This window comes from Salmo trutta, chromosome 31, assembly GCF_901001165.1.
Source record: "Salmo trutta chromosome 31, fSalTru1.1, whole genome shotgun sequence".
NCBI classification, from domain to species: Eukaryota; Metazoa; Chordata; class Actinopteri; order Salmoniformes; family Salmonidae; genus Salmo; species Salmo trutta.
The window spans coordinates 29,649,021-29,665,421 of NC_042987.1; the positions used below are offsets into that span (position 1 = coordinate 29,649,021).

At 40.1% G+C, this 16,401-nt stretch overlaps 2 protein-coding genes across 5 annotated transcripts in view; one reads left to right on the forward strand and one right to left on the reverse strand.

Annotated features, from left to right (window-relative positions):
• The window catches only part of LOC115169901 (uncharacterized), a 10,400-nt gene extending 4,812 nt beyond the window's left edge, over nt 1–5,588 (reverse strand). For 2 of the 3 annotated variants that reach the window (XM_029726000.1, XM_029725998.1), the window contains exon 1: nt 5,413–5,587. In XM_029726000.1, the coding sequence (XP_029581860.1) occupies nt 5,413–5,542 (130 nt within the window). In that variant the 5' untranslated portion in view covers nt 5,543–5,587. Of the gene's footprint in view, nt 1–5,412 lie in introns of all 3 variants that reach the window. The other variant, XM_029725999.1, reaches the window with a different exon arrangement.
• A 257-nt stretch (nt 5,589–5,845) lies between these two features.
• LOC115169900 (uncharacterized) lies at nt 5,846–14,599 on the forward strand. Of its 2 annotated transcripts, none has more exons than XM_029725997.1 (7): nt 5,846–6,055; nt 6,405–6,549; nt 6,929–7,024; nt 9,154–9,298; nt 13,063–13,208; nt 13,412–13,450; nt 13,905–14,599. In XM_029725997.1, the coding sequence occupies exons 1-7, from the start codon at nt 5,956–5,958 to the stop codon at nt 14,044–14,046; spliced, it is 813 nt and encodes a 270-aa protein (XP_029581857.1). In that variant the 5' UTR covers nt 5,846–5,955; the 3' UTR covers nt 14,047–14,599. The 2 variants fall into 2 exon arrangements, with proteins under 2 accessions (XP_029581857.1, XP_029581856.1); XM_029725996.1 differs by having other exon boundaries at nt 5,847–6,055; nt 13,412–13,551.
• Nucleotides 14,600–16,401: the final 1,802 nt, after the last annotated feature.

A 16,401-nucleotide genomic window follows, 5' to 3' on the forward strand; every position in this document is an offset into this window, starting at 1 on the left:
GTGTAGTGGTCTAAGGCACTGCATCGCAGCGCTAGAGGCATCACTACAGACCTGGGTTTGATCGTGGGCTATATCACAACCGGACAAAAAGGTTAAATTGATACACACCTTGATAAGGTTTGGGTTAGCATTCCCATATGGCCATTTATCCATGTTTCAGCGCATGTTTACAGAAAACAGACAGAAGACAAGAGGCTATGCTAATTACAGTGCCTTGCAAAAGTATTCCCCCCTTAGCATTTCTCCTATTTTGTTGCATTACAACCTGTAATTTAAATACATTTTTATTTGGATTTCATGTAATGGACATACACAAAATAGTCCAAATTGATTTAGTGAAATATAAAAATTACTTATTTCAAAAAATTCTAAAAAAAACGGAAAAGTGGTGTGTGCATATGTATGCACCCCTTTTGCTATGAAACCCCTAAATAGGATCTGGTGCAACCAATTACCTTCAGAAGTCACACAATTAGTTAAATAAAGTCCACCTGTGTGCAATCTAAGTGTCACATGATCTGTCACATGATCTTAGTATATATACACAACTGTTTTGATAGGCCCCAGAGTCTGCAACACCACCATGAAGACCAAGGCGCTCTCCAAACAGGTCAGGGACAAAGTTGTGGAGAAGTACAGATCTGGGTTGGGTTATATAAAAGAATATAAGAAACTTTGAACATCCCACGGAGCACCATTAAATATGGCACCACAACAAAACTGCCAAGAGAGGGCCGCCCACCAAAACTCACGGACCAGGCAAGGAGGGCATTAATCAGAGAGGCACCAAAGAGACCCAAGATAACCCTGAAGGAGCTGCAAAGCTCCACAGCGGAGATTGGAGTATCTGTCCATAGGACTATTTTAAGCCGTATACTCCACAGAGCTGGGCTATACGGAAGAGTGAACAGAAAAAAGCCATTGATTAAAGAAAAAAATATGCAAACATGTTTGGTGTTTGCCAAAAGGCATGTGGGAGACTCCCCAAACATATGAAAGAAGGTACTCTGGTCAGATGAGACTAAAATTGAGCTCTTTGGCCATTAAGGAAAACTGTGAGACACAAACCCAACACCTCATCACCCTGAGAACATCATCCCCACAGTGAAGCATGGTGGTGGCAGCATCATGCTCTGGGGATGTTTTTCCATCAGCAGGGACTGGGAAACTGGCCAGAATTGAAAGAATGATGGATGCCGCTAAATACAGGGAAATTCTTGAGGGAAACCTGTTTCAGTCTTCCAGAGATTTGAGACTGGGACAGAGGTTCACCTTTCAGCAGGACAATGGCCCTAAGCATACTGCTAAAGCAACACTTGAGTGGTTTAAGGGGAAACATTTAAATGTCTTGGAATGGCCTAGTCAAAGCCCAGATCTCAATCCAATTGAGAATCTGTGGTATGACAAAGATTGCTGTACTCCAGCAGAACCCATCCAATTTGAAGGAGCTGGAGCAGTTTTGCCTTGAAGAATGGGCAAAAATCTCAGTGGCTAGATGTGCCAAGCTTATAGTGACATACCCCAAGAGACTTGCAGCTGTAATTGCTGCAAAAGTTGGCACTACAAAGTATTGACTTTGGGGAGGTGAATAGTTATGCACGCTCAAGTTCTGTTTTTTGTCTTGTTTGTTTCACAAAAAATATTTTGCATCTTCAAAGTAGTAGGCATGTTGAGTAAATGAAATGATACAACCCCCCCCAAAAAAATATATTTTAATTCCAGGTTGTAAGGCAACAAAATAGGAAAAATGCCAAGGGGGTGAATACTTTCACAAGCCACTGTAGCTATCTAACATGCTCTAAACACTTGTGTGTAAGCGTAACTCGGGAAGTTTAGCGGAAGTGTAGTTTTGTCAACTGGAGGCACCGATAGCTGTACGGATCTGTGCAAAACTGCTACAGTAAGTATATTTTCTATTTGAAAGATTCTTTCTCGCTAATGAAAGAGGCCATATGTTTTGAAAGCTGTATCGCAAGCGATGACTATTGCCATTTTCTAACAAAAAAACAAGTAACAATTTTGTCTTTGTGGCTGTGGTAACTAGTGACAACCTCCATTAGCCCATTACCAAATGGACATGCCTAGAAGGCATCGCGCTTTAGTCAAATTAACTAAAAGTTGAAATGTTTAGCATTTTAGTTTACCCTTTTCTGAACCTAATTCTCCTAACCTGCTATGAAAAGTCAAATCTGATGTTAATTTGACCAAAGCTGGAGCCAGTCTAGTCATGACTGTTACAATCAGTTTTGCCAGGTCCAGCTAAAATTGAGCCCAATGACCTCTGAAATCCTTCCCACAAGGCCTGAAAATTAGCCCCTCCAAAAAATGTGCAGCATGAGGAGTTGCCACATTTATCCATGAGACCCTTTTGCCATAACATTATTGAGCGAATTAAGGAATATCGACAATTTAACTACGTAGGTAATGAAGGAAAATGTGGTTTTCCATCAGAATAATAATTCTTGCACGTTTAAGAATGTCGCAAGATAAATTTCCCTTAAACTCTCCAGATAATTTTTCATCAATGGATGTCAATTTAACTTGTTTTGACTGCTATGATTAAACAATAAGGCCCTAGGACATGTGGTAGATGGACAATATACCACAGCTAAGGGTATATTCTTTGGAAATAGACCTTAGCCATGGTATATTGGTCATATACCACAACCCCCTGAGGAGCCTTATTGCTATTAAACTGGTTAACAATGTAATTAGAATAGTAAAAATGTTTAAATTGTCATTCCCATGGTACACTCTGATATGCCATGGCTTTCAACCAATATGAATTCAGGACTCAAACTACCCAGTTTCTAATTGTAAATAAATCCAGTTTGTGCATGCGCATAACTATAGATAAATCCAGTGGGAGAGTGAGTCATAACTTGGACAGAGGATCTCAATATCTGTGCAGGAAACACTTGGACGAACTTCAAAAAACCAACGTTAGGCTATTTTCTGGCAATTGTGCCTTCATTGTGTGCCAGATGTTAAGACTACAATCCGTTATAAATGGCCTATTTGCGAGTGACTTATTTCAATAGGCATAGGCTAATGACTCATTTCAATAGGCATAGGCTAATGACTCATCTGGGTTTAATTGCAATTCAACTTTGCCATGGTTTACTGAGCTAGATGCAGATAGCCTATAGCCCCTGGAAGGACATCTCATTTCAGGGAAAAGTCCACCATGAAACTGACATTAAATGTGGACAAAGATACATTTGCGATAGAGCTGTAACCATGATCACAATTGATAACTTCCAATTTAATTAACTAAACAAGGCCATAAACAATTGCATAACACAAGGCTACAACAAAAAAACTGAGTTATAGGCAATTTATTAATTACGTTTGCCAGCTCCAGCTAGGCTACACAAGTGGCACAAATTGATTTGCAATGACTCCAGTGATTTCAACATATTTATTGTACTGTATCAAATGGTAGGCTACAGTAGCCTAATGGCATTGCAATTAATAGCCTACTTGACGGCCAACAGATGCAAACGTAGCCTATCATTGTCAACATTCAAAGGTATTTTCATTGTGGACTTTTCTCCCATAACAGAAGCACGTGAGGGAGTTCGATAATTTCACATTTCCACTCGCGCAGCGCTCCAGACCCTAGAACTGAGCATGAGTAAACCCTTCGCTTGATATGGTTAACCATGAGAAAAGTTGACATTTGAATGTAGTTTACTTTAAACCACCTTTTAGCGAATTTATCTAGAAGAGCTTGTGTGCATAAAGTCATTTTCCAATGATTTGTCACTGTTATAGTTTTATGGAAAAAGAGTGTCTCCATAATGACAATCCTAACTTTTTTAGGATAAAGGGCAACATTTGGAATTTTGGATGAAAAGCGTGCCCAAAGTAAACTGCCTGCTACTCAGGCCCAGAAGCTAGGATATGCATATAATTCGTAGATTTAGATAGAAACTTTAGTGTTTTCTAAAACTGTTAAAATAATGTCTGTGAGTATAACAGAATGTATTTGGCAGGCGTAACCCCGAGGACAAACCATCCTGGAAAAACATTTTGAGGTGACTGTTTTCAATTGGTTTTCTATGGGAACCTAGATTTGTGGCACTTGGTTGCAGTTCCTATTGCCTCCACTAGATGTTAAGTCTTTAGAAATTGGTTGATGTTTTTCTTTAGAGAAATGAAAAAGTACGGCTATTCAGAACGAGGGTCCAGCCTAGTGCTCTCGAATGTTTTGATGCGCTTCACGTTGTTTTTAATCCGGTATTGAACACAGTTTATCCCGTCTTAAATTTTATTGATTTAACGTTTTAAAATACCTAAAGTTGGATTAGGAAAGTTGTTTGAAATGTTTGGACAGCGGTTACAGGTAACTTATTAGATATTTTGTAGTCATGCTGGGCGAGTTGGAACCGGTGTTTTTCTGAATCAAACGCGCCAAATAAATGGACATTTGAGATATAACGAAGGAATTAATCAAACAAAAGGACCATTTGTGATGTTATGGGACATATTGGAGTGACAACAGAAGAAGTTCTTCAAAGGTAAGGCATTAATTATATCGTTATTTGAGTTGTGTGTCGCGCCTGGCGGGTTGAAATCTGATTTTCATGTGTTGGTATGCTGGGCGCTGTCCTCAGATAATCGCATGGTTTTCTTTCGCCGTAAAGCCTTTTTGAAATCTGACACGGTGGCTAGATTAACAATAAGTGAAGCTTTAATTTGGTGTATTGCACTTGTGAATGTATTAAAGTTAAATATATTTTTTTTAAATTTAAAAATCGTGCTCTGCAATTTCACCGGAAGTTGTCGAAACGTTCCGCTAGCCGGACCCCCTATCCATAACAGGTTGCCTACCAACAACTGGTTAAAAACAAAATTGTCACGATGTGCGCGCGCTGTTCTCTCGTTGACAGCACTCTCTCAAAGCGCACACCCCCCCACCATTCACTCCGTAACAACCTGCTCACTGCCTGATGGTCAGCAGCAGCTAGTTACAGATATATATCTTTTTAATTAATGCTGCAGTGCCAATTAGAAGTAGCCCAAAAACCCACAACCAATACATTTTCATCCGCGACATCGTTTTCAAAGTAGCCCAATTTGACAAAAGACCCGCGGACATGGCAACCCTGGTTACAATCTGCTAGCTAGCGTTAGCTCATTTTAAGATGTGGAGTAAGTAGCCCTTAGCCAAGAGGCAGTCCTTTACTAAATAACCAGACCAAAAGCTACATCCTAGTTAGCTAGCTATTCCCACAGCATGTCTACATCGTTATTTGTTACTGTATACCCCAGTGGTCTACCTACACCAGCTCAGCATGGCCAGTGTACTAACTAGCTAACGTTAAACCATCTTGATAACGTTAGCCAATTCGCCCCGGGAGTAAGTAGCCTAGCAGTATATCAGACTGTGATAGGCAACTAGCTTACCCTTTCGCCCAAAACGTTTGTCTTTGCGCAAGATTATGTATTTCAACGACGTTATCTCTTCTTGTTTTGCTATTTCTTTAGTTATTTGGTCTTCACTGTCAAACTCGCTTATTTGCAATGTTGCTGCCATTTTGAAAATGACGGGGCTATCACTGCCTCATCTGATTGGTTGGATGATGGTGCTTCCTACTTTACAACTACTTTGGCCGAATAAAGCAAATCAGCGTGTTCTTTGATTTGATAACACCAAAAATGTTTTCTCATATTATTTGGGGATTTATCATTTCACACACGGACAGTGAAAATAAGACAACCATTCCAGTTTCGTTTTTTGGTTTTGTTTAGGCTTCTCCTGCACAGCAGGTGGTGCTATGCCTATTGTTGACAGTGGACATGCAGCAGGCAAGAAATTCGCGAAGAAGATTGTTTACACTCCTTATATTGTTACCCTACCAAACGCCATCCGGGTTGGACTTTCATGATCAGCTATCGACTAGACTAGCCAGTTATCTAGATACATTGTAGCTGGTGTAGTTAAAAATAATGGAAGATAGAAGCCTTCCTCGTATTGTGGTCATTGCACTGTCTGTGCTGATCTACATTTCTGCTTTAGCAATTAATGCTTTGGCAGGCGCTGGAAAGGGTGAGTTTCATGTATCTTACCTAACTCATGTGAACGCAGTGTTGTGTAACTTGCTATGTTTGAACTGTGTAGCGCTTCCTATATGGCTTTTAATACTAAACTGTAGGACAGGAAATACTATTTTATTGGCGTCACTGCTGCACATTATTCTATTCTTAAGTAGAAGCTTTAAAAGTTCCTAGCTCTATGTTCAAGGGACATGCAGAACCCACCCTATTACACAAAGTCAATGACAACCTTGTCCTCAGGGGAGGAAGTCTGGTGCTTGAGACTACATAAGTGACTGATACAACACTGTAGTTTCCCCAACAGTTATGCTGTACTTGTTTTGCAATCTCCTCTCTCCTAGGACCATTCCATTCAAGTACAGGGAACATTTCCAAGAAGTATGAAACCTACATAACTCCGGCCGGATGGACCTTTTCTATCTGGGGGCTCATCTACACCTGGCTGTCTCTCATGCTCATCTATGTCATCTCCTTCCTCTACAGAGGGTACAGACACAATTATTCACCTACCTATATCAGTCAATCAATCAATAGCTCAACCATGCAGCCATCTATCTTTAAGGCTACTATTCTATAGTATTCTATTATTTTAGGACACCATCCTTCTGCTGTAGTATCAACACGTAGACAGTGAAATGCAGTAATTAATGTATTAGATGTATAATTATGTAGGTATTGCAGCACAACCAGCCATCATTGGGAGTCCCATAGGGCGGTGCACAATTGGCCCAGCGACGTCATTGTAAATAAGAATTTGTTCTTAACTGACTTGTCTAGTTAAATAAAGGTTCATTTAAATAAAACATTTTTAAAAAGCTACAGTAGAATGTTTGTTCTGATACCAACTTTATTTTCAATTCCTCAGGAGCTGGACCCTCTCTGTGCTGCCGTACGGTTTCTACTTGTCCTGGATAGTCAACATGGCCTTCAACATGACCTGGCTTGTCCTATGGGTTCAAGAGTGCGTAACAGTCTTTTAACACCTAAACCAATGAGTTCCTGTTGCCTGACTAACCTGATTTAAGTGGATGGGTGGAAGCAAAATACAGCATCTCCACTTCCACCTTAGCTAGCCCAGCCCTGCACCAATGTTCGCGTGATCATTTTGTCTATCTCCACCAGGCGCAATCATTACATGTAGGTTAAAATATCAAAATCAATATTTATTTCCAGGCAGGTTGAAACATGCATGTTGCTAGCTCGTTTGTTTTGGGAGATTAACATTGGGTTGTTTAACCTGACGTGCATATGTTCCTCTTTATAGCTGGTTCTTTGTAGAATTTTTACCCAGATTCATACAAAATTATGTTTCTCTACTCAGATGATTAATCCACAGATGAAAAGGGAAACTTAGTTCGTTTTTTGTTAATTATCTCTGATGAATCACTCCTCGTTTATCTTTGTCATCCAACGGGGTTTGTATCTTCCTGATAACCAATAAGGAGGGCATTTGCAGCCCGTCGAGCAACTTAAATAGAACCAAGTTATATTTACCGCCTGGCTACGCTACACAGACCCTGTGACACGTGTTAAGTTTGGTTGAAATTATTGAATAACATCTGTGTAAATGTATTTTGCAATGCTCGCACACGTAATGTGGACGGTGTATTCAAGGTGTTACTATAACCATACCACACCTACCCACACTGTGTGCCTCTGCCAGTCTGTAGAGAACAGTGAGAGAAGTTGAACCACATAGGCCTAGCTTTTCCCCCCTTAACTTCTTTGCTTTACAATTAAAATAGAAATACTTAATGTATGAATACAATGTTACTACACAAGGTATATATAATTGGACCCATTGAGATTCATTGTATTTTTGTGGGTCTCTATCATGCTATGATAATTACCAGGCCTATAGATTGTAGGACAGGAATTCTGTATACCTCTGGCCCTTCTTTGGACACTGTGTTAACTAACCTCCAGACGAGCTTCAATGCCATACAACTCTCCTTCTGTGGCCTCCAACTGCTCTTAAATGCAACCGATCGCTGCGCGCACCTGCCCGCCCGTCCAGCATCACTACTCTGGACGGTTCTGACTTAGAAGATGTGGACAACTGCATATACCAAGGTGTCTGGTTAGACTGTAAACTCTCCTTCCAGACTCATATTAAGCATCTCCAATCCAAAATTAAATATAGAATCGGCTTCCTATTTCGCAACAAAGCATCCTTCACTCATGCTGCCAAACATACCCTCGTAAAACTGACTATCCTACCGATCCTCGACTTCGGCGATGTAATTTACAAAATAGCCTCCATCACTCTACTCAGCAAATTGGATGCAGTCTATCACATTGCCATCCATTTTGTCACCAAAACCCCATATACTACCCACCACTGCGACCTGTATGCTCTCGTTGGATGGCCCTCGCTTCATACTCGAAGCCAAACCCACTGGCTCCAGGTCATCTACAAGTCGCTGCTAGGTAAAGCCCCGCCTTATCTCAGCTCACTGGTCACCATAGCAGCACCCAACCGTAGCACGCGCTCCAAAGCCAATTCTTCCTTTGGCCGCTTTACCTTTAAGTTCTCTGCTGCTAATGACTGGAACAAACTGCAAAAATCACTGAAGCTGGAGAGTCATATCTCCCTCACTAGCTTTAAGTACCAGCTGTCAGAGCAGCTCACAGATCACTGCACCTGTACATAGCCCATCTGTAAATAGCCCATCCAACTACCTCATCCCCATACTGTATTTATTTATTTATCTTGCTCCTTTGCTCCCCAGTATCTCTACTTGCACATTCATCTTCTGCACATCTACCATTCCAGTGTTTAATTGCTATATTGTAATTACTTTGCCACCATGGCCTATTTATTGCCTTACCTCCCTTATCCTACCTCATTTGCACACACTGTATATATACTTTTTCTACTGTATTATTGACTGTATGTTGGTTTATTCCATGTGCAACTCTGTTGTTGTATGTGTCGAACTGCTTTGCTTTATCTTGGCCAGGTCGCAGTTGTAAATGAGAACTTGTTCTCAGCTAGCCTACCTGGTTAAATGAAGGTGAAAAAAAATTGTCTGCTCAAAACACCAAGGTGGATCAATGAGAGGGGTCTTTTTTTACTGTTCCTTACAGGCAGATGACTGCTGCGTTGATTGTACTGGGGATCATTGCTGTCACCAACTACTCTATGATCTTTTTCTCCTGCTATGGGCTGAGTGTTTATGGAGCCTGGCTCAGCCAGAACCATCCTAGGGATCTTTGGTGCATCCGGGTGCTGGTGAGTTTAATTTGAGGCTTAATTGAGTTAGTTGTTAAACTCACCATCCTCATGATTGTAGCATGGTCACAGATGTACTTTAGCCAACTCCAGTCGGAGTATTGTTTTTCATAGGATTCACTCATCCCATTTAGTTTTATGGCAACACTTACAGATGTCGGGTTCTAAATAACAGGGTAAAAACGGACAGACAACTATAAAAGCTAAAACCAAGTTTATTCACCCAATGGGTCAGACCGCTGAAGACACAAAGACATGTTCCCACCAGCGTGTGTGTACAGTTGAAGTCGGACGTTTACATAGGTTGGAGTCATTAAAACTCTTTTTGCAACCACTCCACAAATTTCTTGTTAACAAACTATAGTTTTGGCAAGTCGGTTAGGACATCTACTTTGTGCATGACACAAGTAATTTTTCAACAATTGTTTACAGACAAATTATTTCACTTATAATTCACTGTATCACAATTCCGGGGAGTCAGAAGTTTACATACATTAAGTTGACTGTGCCTTTAAACAGCTTGGAAAATTCCAGAAAATGATGTCATGGCTTTAGAAGCTTCTGATAGGCTAATTGACATAATTTGAGTCAATTGGAGGTGTACCTGTGGATGTATTTCAAGGCCTACCTTCAAACTCAGTGTCTCTTTGATTGACATCATGGGAAAATCAAAATAAATCAGCCAAGACCTCAGAAAAGACATTGGAGACCTCCACAAGTATGGTTCATCCTTAGAAGCAATTTCCAAATGCCTGAAGGTACCACATTCATCTGTAAAAACAATAGTACGCAAGTATAAACGCCATGGGACCACGCAGCTGTCATATCACTCAGGAAGGAGACGCGTTCTATATCCTAGAGATGAACGTACTTTGGTGCAAAAAGTGCAAATCAATCACAGAACAACAGCAAAGGACCTTGTGAAGATGCTGGAGGAAACGGGTACAAAAGTATCTATATCCACAGTAAAATGAGTCCTATATCGACATAGCCTGAAAGGCCACTCAGCAAGGAAGAAGCCACTGCTCCAAAACCGCCATAAAAAAGCCAGACTACGGTTTGCAACTGCACATGGGGACAAAGATCGTACTTTTTGGAGAAATGTCCTCTGGTCTGATGAAACAAAAATAGAACTGTTTGGCCATAATGACCATTGTAATGTTAGGAGGAAAAAGGGGGAGGCTTGCAAGCCGAAGAACACCATCCCAACTGTGAAGCACGAGGGTGGCAGCATCATGTTGTGGGGGTGCTTTGCTGCAGGAGGGACTGGTGCATTTCACAAAATCGATGGCGTCATGAGGCAGGAAAATTGTGGATATATTGAAGCAACATCTCAAGACATCAGTAAGGAAGTTAAAGCTTGGACGCAAATGGGTCTTCCAAATGGACAATGACCCCAAGCATACTTCCAAAGTTGTGGCAAAATGGCTTAAGGACAGCAAAGTCAAGGTATTGGAGTGGCCATCACAAAGCCCTGACCTCAATCCCATAGACAATTTGTGGGCAGAACTGAAAAAGCGTGTGCGAGCAAGGAGGCCTACAAACCTGACTCAGTTCCACCAGCTCTGTCAGGAGGAATGGGCCAAAATTCACCCAACTTATTGTGTGAAGCTTGTGGGAAGCTACCTGAAACATTTGACCCAAGTTAAACAATTTAAAGGCCAAATACTAATTGAGAGTGTGTAAACTTCTGACCCACTGGGAATGTGAAAGAAATAAAAGCTGAAATAAATCATTTTCTCTACTATTATTCTGACTTTTCACATTCTTAAAATAAAGTGGTGATCCTAACTGACCTAAGAAAGGGAATTTTTAGTAGGATTAAATGTCAGGAATTGTGAAAAACTGAGTTTAAATACATTTGGCTATGGTGTATAATCTTCCAACTTCAACTGTATGTATGTATCCACCCACCCCAATTTGGGTTAATTCTCCTCCTTCCCTTTAAACATTAACTTCCTGCCTAGCAATAAAGATGTAAGTGATGCGGGTAATAAACTGTTCTTTCTCCTTTAATGTGACCTGACCTCGGCCCCCATTCCTCACTAATCCACAGCTCTCCACCCTTATCAGTGACCACAACCATATACATTCCTCCTACAGATAACCATTAACTTCTGGTGTAGAAACCAGACTGTGGCCCTTCTCCTTTCCATAGGATACCTGATGATTAACAATATTTCAAGTTTAGAAGTCAGAACCTATCACAGTCCCTTCGAAGTATTCACACTCCTTGACTTTTTCTACATTTTCTCATGTTACAGCCTGATATTTAAAATGGATGAAATTGAGATTTTTGTCGCTGGCCTACATACTACCCCATAATATAATATAAAAGTGGAATTATATTTTCAGAAATTATTACAAATTAATTAAAAATGAAAAGCTAAAATGAGTCATTACGTATTCAAACCCTTTTATGGCAAGCCTAATTAAGTTCAGGAGTACAACTTTGCTTAACAAGTCACATAATAAATAGCAAGGACTCAATAATAGTGTTTAACATTAAAAAAATGTAATGACAATGTCGGCAGACTTTGAACATCCCTTTGAGTATGGTGAAGTTATTAATTACACTTTGGATGGTATATCAATACACCCAGTCACTTCAAAGATACAGGCGTCCTTTCTAACTCAATTGCCGGAGAGGAAGGAAACCACTCTGGGATTTCACCATGATGCCAATGGCGACTTTAAAACAGTTACAGAGTTTAATGGCTGTGTTAGGACAAAACTGAGGATAGATCAAGAATATTGTAGTTAAACTACAAAACTAACCTAATTGACAGAGTGAAAAGAAGGAAGCCTTTACAGAATAAACATATTCCAAAACATGCATCCTATTTGCAACAAGGTGCGAAACTAATGCTGCAAGAAATGTGTCCAAGCAAATAACTTTTTGTTCTGAATACAAAGTGTTATGTTTGGGGCAAATCCAATACAACACATTACTGAGTACCACTCTCTATTTTCAAGCATAGTGGTGGCTTCATCATGTTATGACTATGCTTGTAATTGTTACGGACTGGGGAGTCCGGATAAAAAGTAAACTGATTGGAGCTAAGCACAGGCAAAATCCTAGAGGAAAACCTGGTTCAGTCTGCTTTCCACCAGACACTGGGAGATGAATCTTTCAGCAGGACAATAACCTAAAACACAAGGCCTAATCTACACTGGAGTTGATTACCAAGAACACGGTGAATGTTGCTGTGTGGCTTAGTTCGATTTTCAAGGGTATTTAAGTTAAAACTATGGCAATACCTGAAAATACCAATTTGACAGAGCTTGAAGAATTTTGAAAAGAATAATGGGCAAATGTTGCACAATCCAGGTGTGGAAAGCTTATAAAGACTCACAACTGTAATTGCTGCCAAAGGTGATTCTAACTTGTATTGACCCAGGTGTGAGATTTTTAATTTTCAATACATTTGCAAACATTTCTAAAAACATGTCTTTACTTTGACATTATGTGGTATTGTGTGTAGTAGGTTGAGGAAAAAGAAAACCATTTTTGAATTCAGGCTGTAACACAACAAAATGTGGAATAAGTCGAGGGCTATGAATACTTTCATACCCCTTAAGATTAGTTTGCTAAAGCACATACAGCTCTGGCCATCCTACTGCATTTTACTTTACATAATCATTCTATTGTAATGTATTTTCCCTAACCATCTTAGGTAATCCACTTTTTCAGTTGCTCTATCCCTCCTTTTATGAGGAATTCTACAGTCATATACTCCAAGTAATGTTTTCTTATGTCTTAGGTGCAGAATGGCATTGCCCTGTATACCACATGGACAACCATCGCCACTCTGATCAACTTCACCCTGGTGTTGGACCTCTCTGGAGTGGCAAAGAGCACTGCAGCCACCGTGTCTCTCTGTATCCTACTGGTGCTGGTGATCGGATGGTAAGCACAGTTTAACAAAGTCTGCCTTATAAGAATCAGGCTCATCGTCTTTTGATTACATTTTTGGGCATTTGATCCAATCTCACTCGATGCATATATTTTATTTGTTAATTATATAGACGTTACCAATGTAAATTAGACTCTCAGCACATTTGGACACACAGCCACACACTTTCAATGTAATCATAATGTGTTTATTGTAGGTTTGGTATTGAGAACTTCCTGCTGGATCAGCATGTGAGGTATATCCTGACTATTTACCCTGTGGTAATAATTGCTCTGGTTGGGAATGTGTTCAAGCACTATGACCCTGCAGCACCAAGTGCAAATGCAATCTTCATGGGTGAGTAGGCCTCATCTCTCAGACTAGAGATCTATTACCAAGTACAACATCAACCCTTACCTCCTAAACCTGAAAACATATTGTAGATCTGAAGGGATTGGATGGGGGTAAGCAATAGCTCCACGAGATGTGATAGGCTAAATGTAGTTCCCACCATATTGCTTAGACCCAACAGATTCTTTCAGATCTACAAGAAATGTCTAGCTGCGTTTTGGACTGGGCTCAAATCTCTTCATGTGAAACACTTAAACGTTTTAGAACCTCCCTCTCTATTCTCTGTAAATCATATTAGAAACTAATATACATGTTAAAGATAAATAGGATAATTTTACTCTGTCTTCTATCACTTCCAGTTGTACTCTTGGTGGTTTCCTGTGTGCTCCTGGTGGTGCGAGTCGCCTTGGTGTTCAGGAGAAATCGGAACCAGCCCCTGTACGCTGGCATGAGGCTGGAAGCTCTGATCTCGCCCAGCAGCCTGAACAAGAAGCAGAATAAGATATTCATGTAGAAGACTGGTGCACACCACAATAACATCTTTTCACGAAGTGTCAAACCTTAATAACCTATAACATAACACATCTGCCTATATTCAACTATACACATTCATTATTCAGTTTGGACAAGAAGCAGATGAAGATATTCATGTAGAAGACTGGTAGTCTTCTACATAGTACGATCTGTATACGATACGAAGTGTCAAAGCCTATGCTGCCTATAAAACATATAATCCTGCATTACGCACACTCAGTATTCAAGTATTAAAATACCTGAATTCATCCAATCATAACACTACACTGTAATGCATAACACTTTCGATGTTTATAATACATGTAATAAGAAATGTTTGTACACAAATCAATGCACTGAATAATCATACAATTCCAGTGTAAATAACACTTTTTTTTTTTTACTTGATTCTTACTGTTTTGTATCGAGCTGATACATAAAAACATATTTTTCCTATCCTGTATTGATAATTATATTTTCAGTTGATGAAACTATTAGTCGACACACTGAGTATGAGTAGAAATATGGAATGCTAAAATAACATGGGATGTTAGTGTTTTATTATATGGTTTATGTGGGGCTAGGACATTTTTTTCCTATGATTACATACAGTTGATGTCGGAAGTTTACATACACCTTAGCCAAATACATTTTAAACTCAGTTTTTCACAATTCCTGACATTTAATCCAAGTGAAAATTCCCTGTTTTAGGTCAGTTAGGATCACTTTATTTTAAGAATGTGAAATGTCAGAATAATAGTAGAGTGATTTATTTCAGCTTTTATTTCTTTCATCACATTCCCAGTGGGTCAGGAGTTTACATACACTGAATTAGTATTTGGTAGCATTGCCTTTAATTTGTTTAACTTGGGTCAAACGTTTCAGGTAGCCTTCCCCAAGCTTCCCACAAGTTGGGTGAATTTTGGCCCATTCCTTCTGACAGAGCTGGTGTAACTGAGTCAGGTTTGTAGGCCTCCTTGCTCGCACACGCTTTTTCAGTTCTGCCCACAAATTGTCTATGGGATTGAGGTCAGGGCTTTGTGATGGCCACTCCAATACCTTGACTTTGCTGTCCTTAAGCCATTTTGCCACAACTTTGGAAGTATGCTTGGGGTCATTGTCCATTTGGAAGACCCATTTGCGACCAAGCTTTAACTTCCTGAATGATGTCTTGAGATTTTGCTTGAATATATCCACAATTTTCCATCCTCATGAAGCCATCGATTTTGTGAAGTGCACCAGTCCCTCCTGCAGCAAAGCACCCCCACAACATGATGCTGCCACCCCCGTGCTTCACGGTTGGGATAGTGTTCTTCGGCTTGCAAGCCTCCCCTTTTTTCCTCCAAACATAACAATGGTCATTATGGCCAAACAGTTCTATTTTTGTTTCATCAGACCAGAGGACATTTCTCCAAAAAGTACGATCTTTGTCCCCATGTGCAGTTGCAAACCGTAGTCTTTGCAAACCGGCTTTTTTATGGCGGTTTTGGAGCAGTGGCTTCTTCCTTGCTGAGCGGCCTTTCAGGTTATGTCGATATAGGAGTTTTTTTGCTGTGGATATAGATACTTTTGTACCTGTTTCCTCCAGCATCTTCACAAGGTCCTTTGCTGCTGTTCTGGGATTGATTTGCACTTTTTGCACCAAAGTACGTTCATTTCTAGGAGACAGAACGCGTCTCCTTTCTGAGCGGTATGACGGCTGCGTGGTCCCATGGTGTTTATACTTGCGTACTATTGTTTGTACAGATGAAGCGTTTGGAAATTGCTCCCAAGGATGAACCAGACTTGTAGAGGTCTACAATATTTTTTTTCTGAGTGTTTGGCTGATTTATTTTGATTTTCCCATGATGTCAAGCAGAGGTACTGAGTTTGAAGGTAGGCCTTGAAATACATCCACAGGTACACCTCCAATTGACTCAAATTATGTCAATTAGCCTATCAGAAGCTTCTAAATCCATGACATTATTTTGCATTTTCCAAGCTGTTTAAAGGCACAGTCAATTTAGTGTATGTAATCTTCTGGTCCACTGGAATTGTGATACAGTGAATAATAAGTGAAATATTCTGTCTGTAAATTTTTTTTGAAAAATGACTTGTCATGCACAAGGTAGATGTCCTAACCGACTTGCCAAAACTATAGTTTAACAAGACATTTGTGGAGTGGTTGAAAACCTAGTTTTTGAATGACTCCAACCTAAGTGTATGTAAACTTACGACTTCAACTGTACATCTTTATCAGATAATGACACAGGGCTCGTTTGAGTGGTGAGGCTGAAACAACCGACTGGAGACAAAAGTCGAGGAGAGAAGTCGGTGGGAGGTGCAACTGCGACAGGCGAAAGT

Coding starts and splice junctions, on each gene's coding strand:
- LOC115169900 (XM_029725996.1), top strand. CDS start 5,956: ATGGAAGATAGAAGCCTTCCTCGTATTGTGGTCATTGCACTGTCTGTG. Junction 6,056..6,404: donor TTTGGCAGGCGCTGGAAAGG/GTGAGTTTCATG, acceptor CCTCTCTCCTAG/GACCATTCCATTCAAGTACA. Junction 6,550..6,928: donor ATCTCCTTCCTCTACAGAGG/GTACAGACACAA, acceptor TCAATTCCTCAG/GAGCTGGACCCTCTCTGTGC.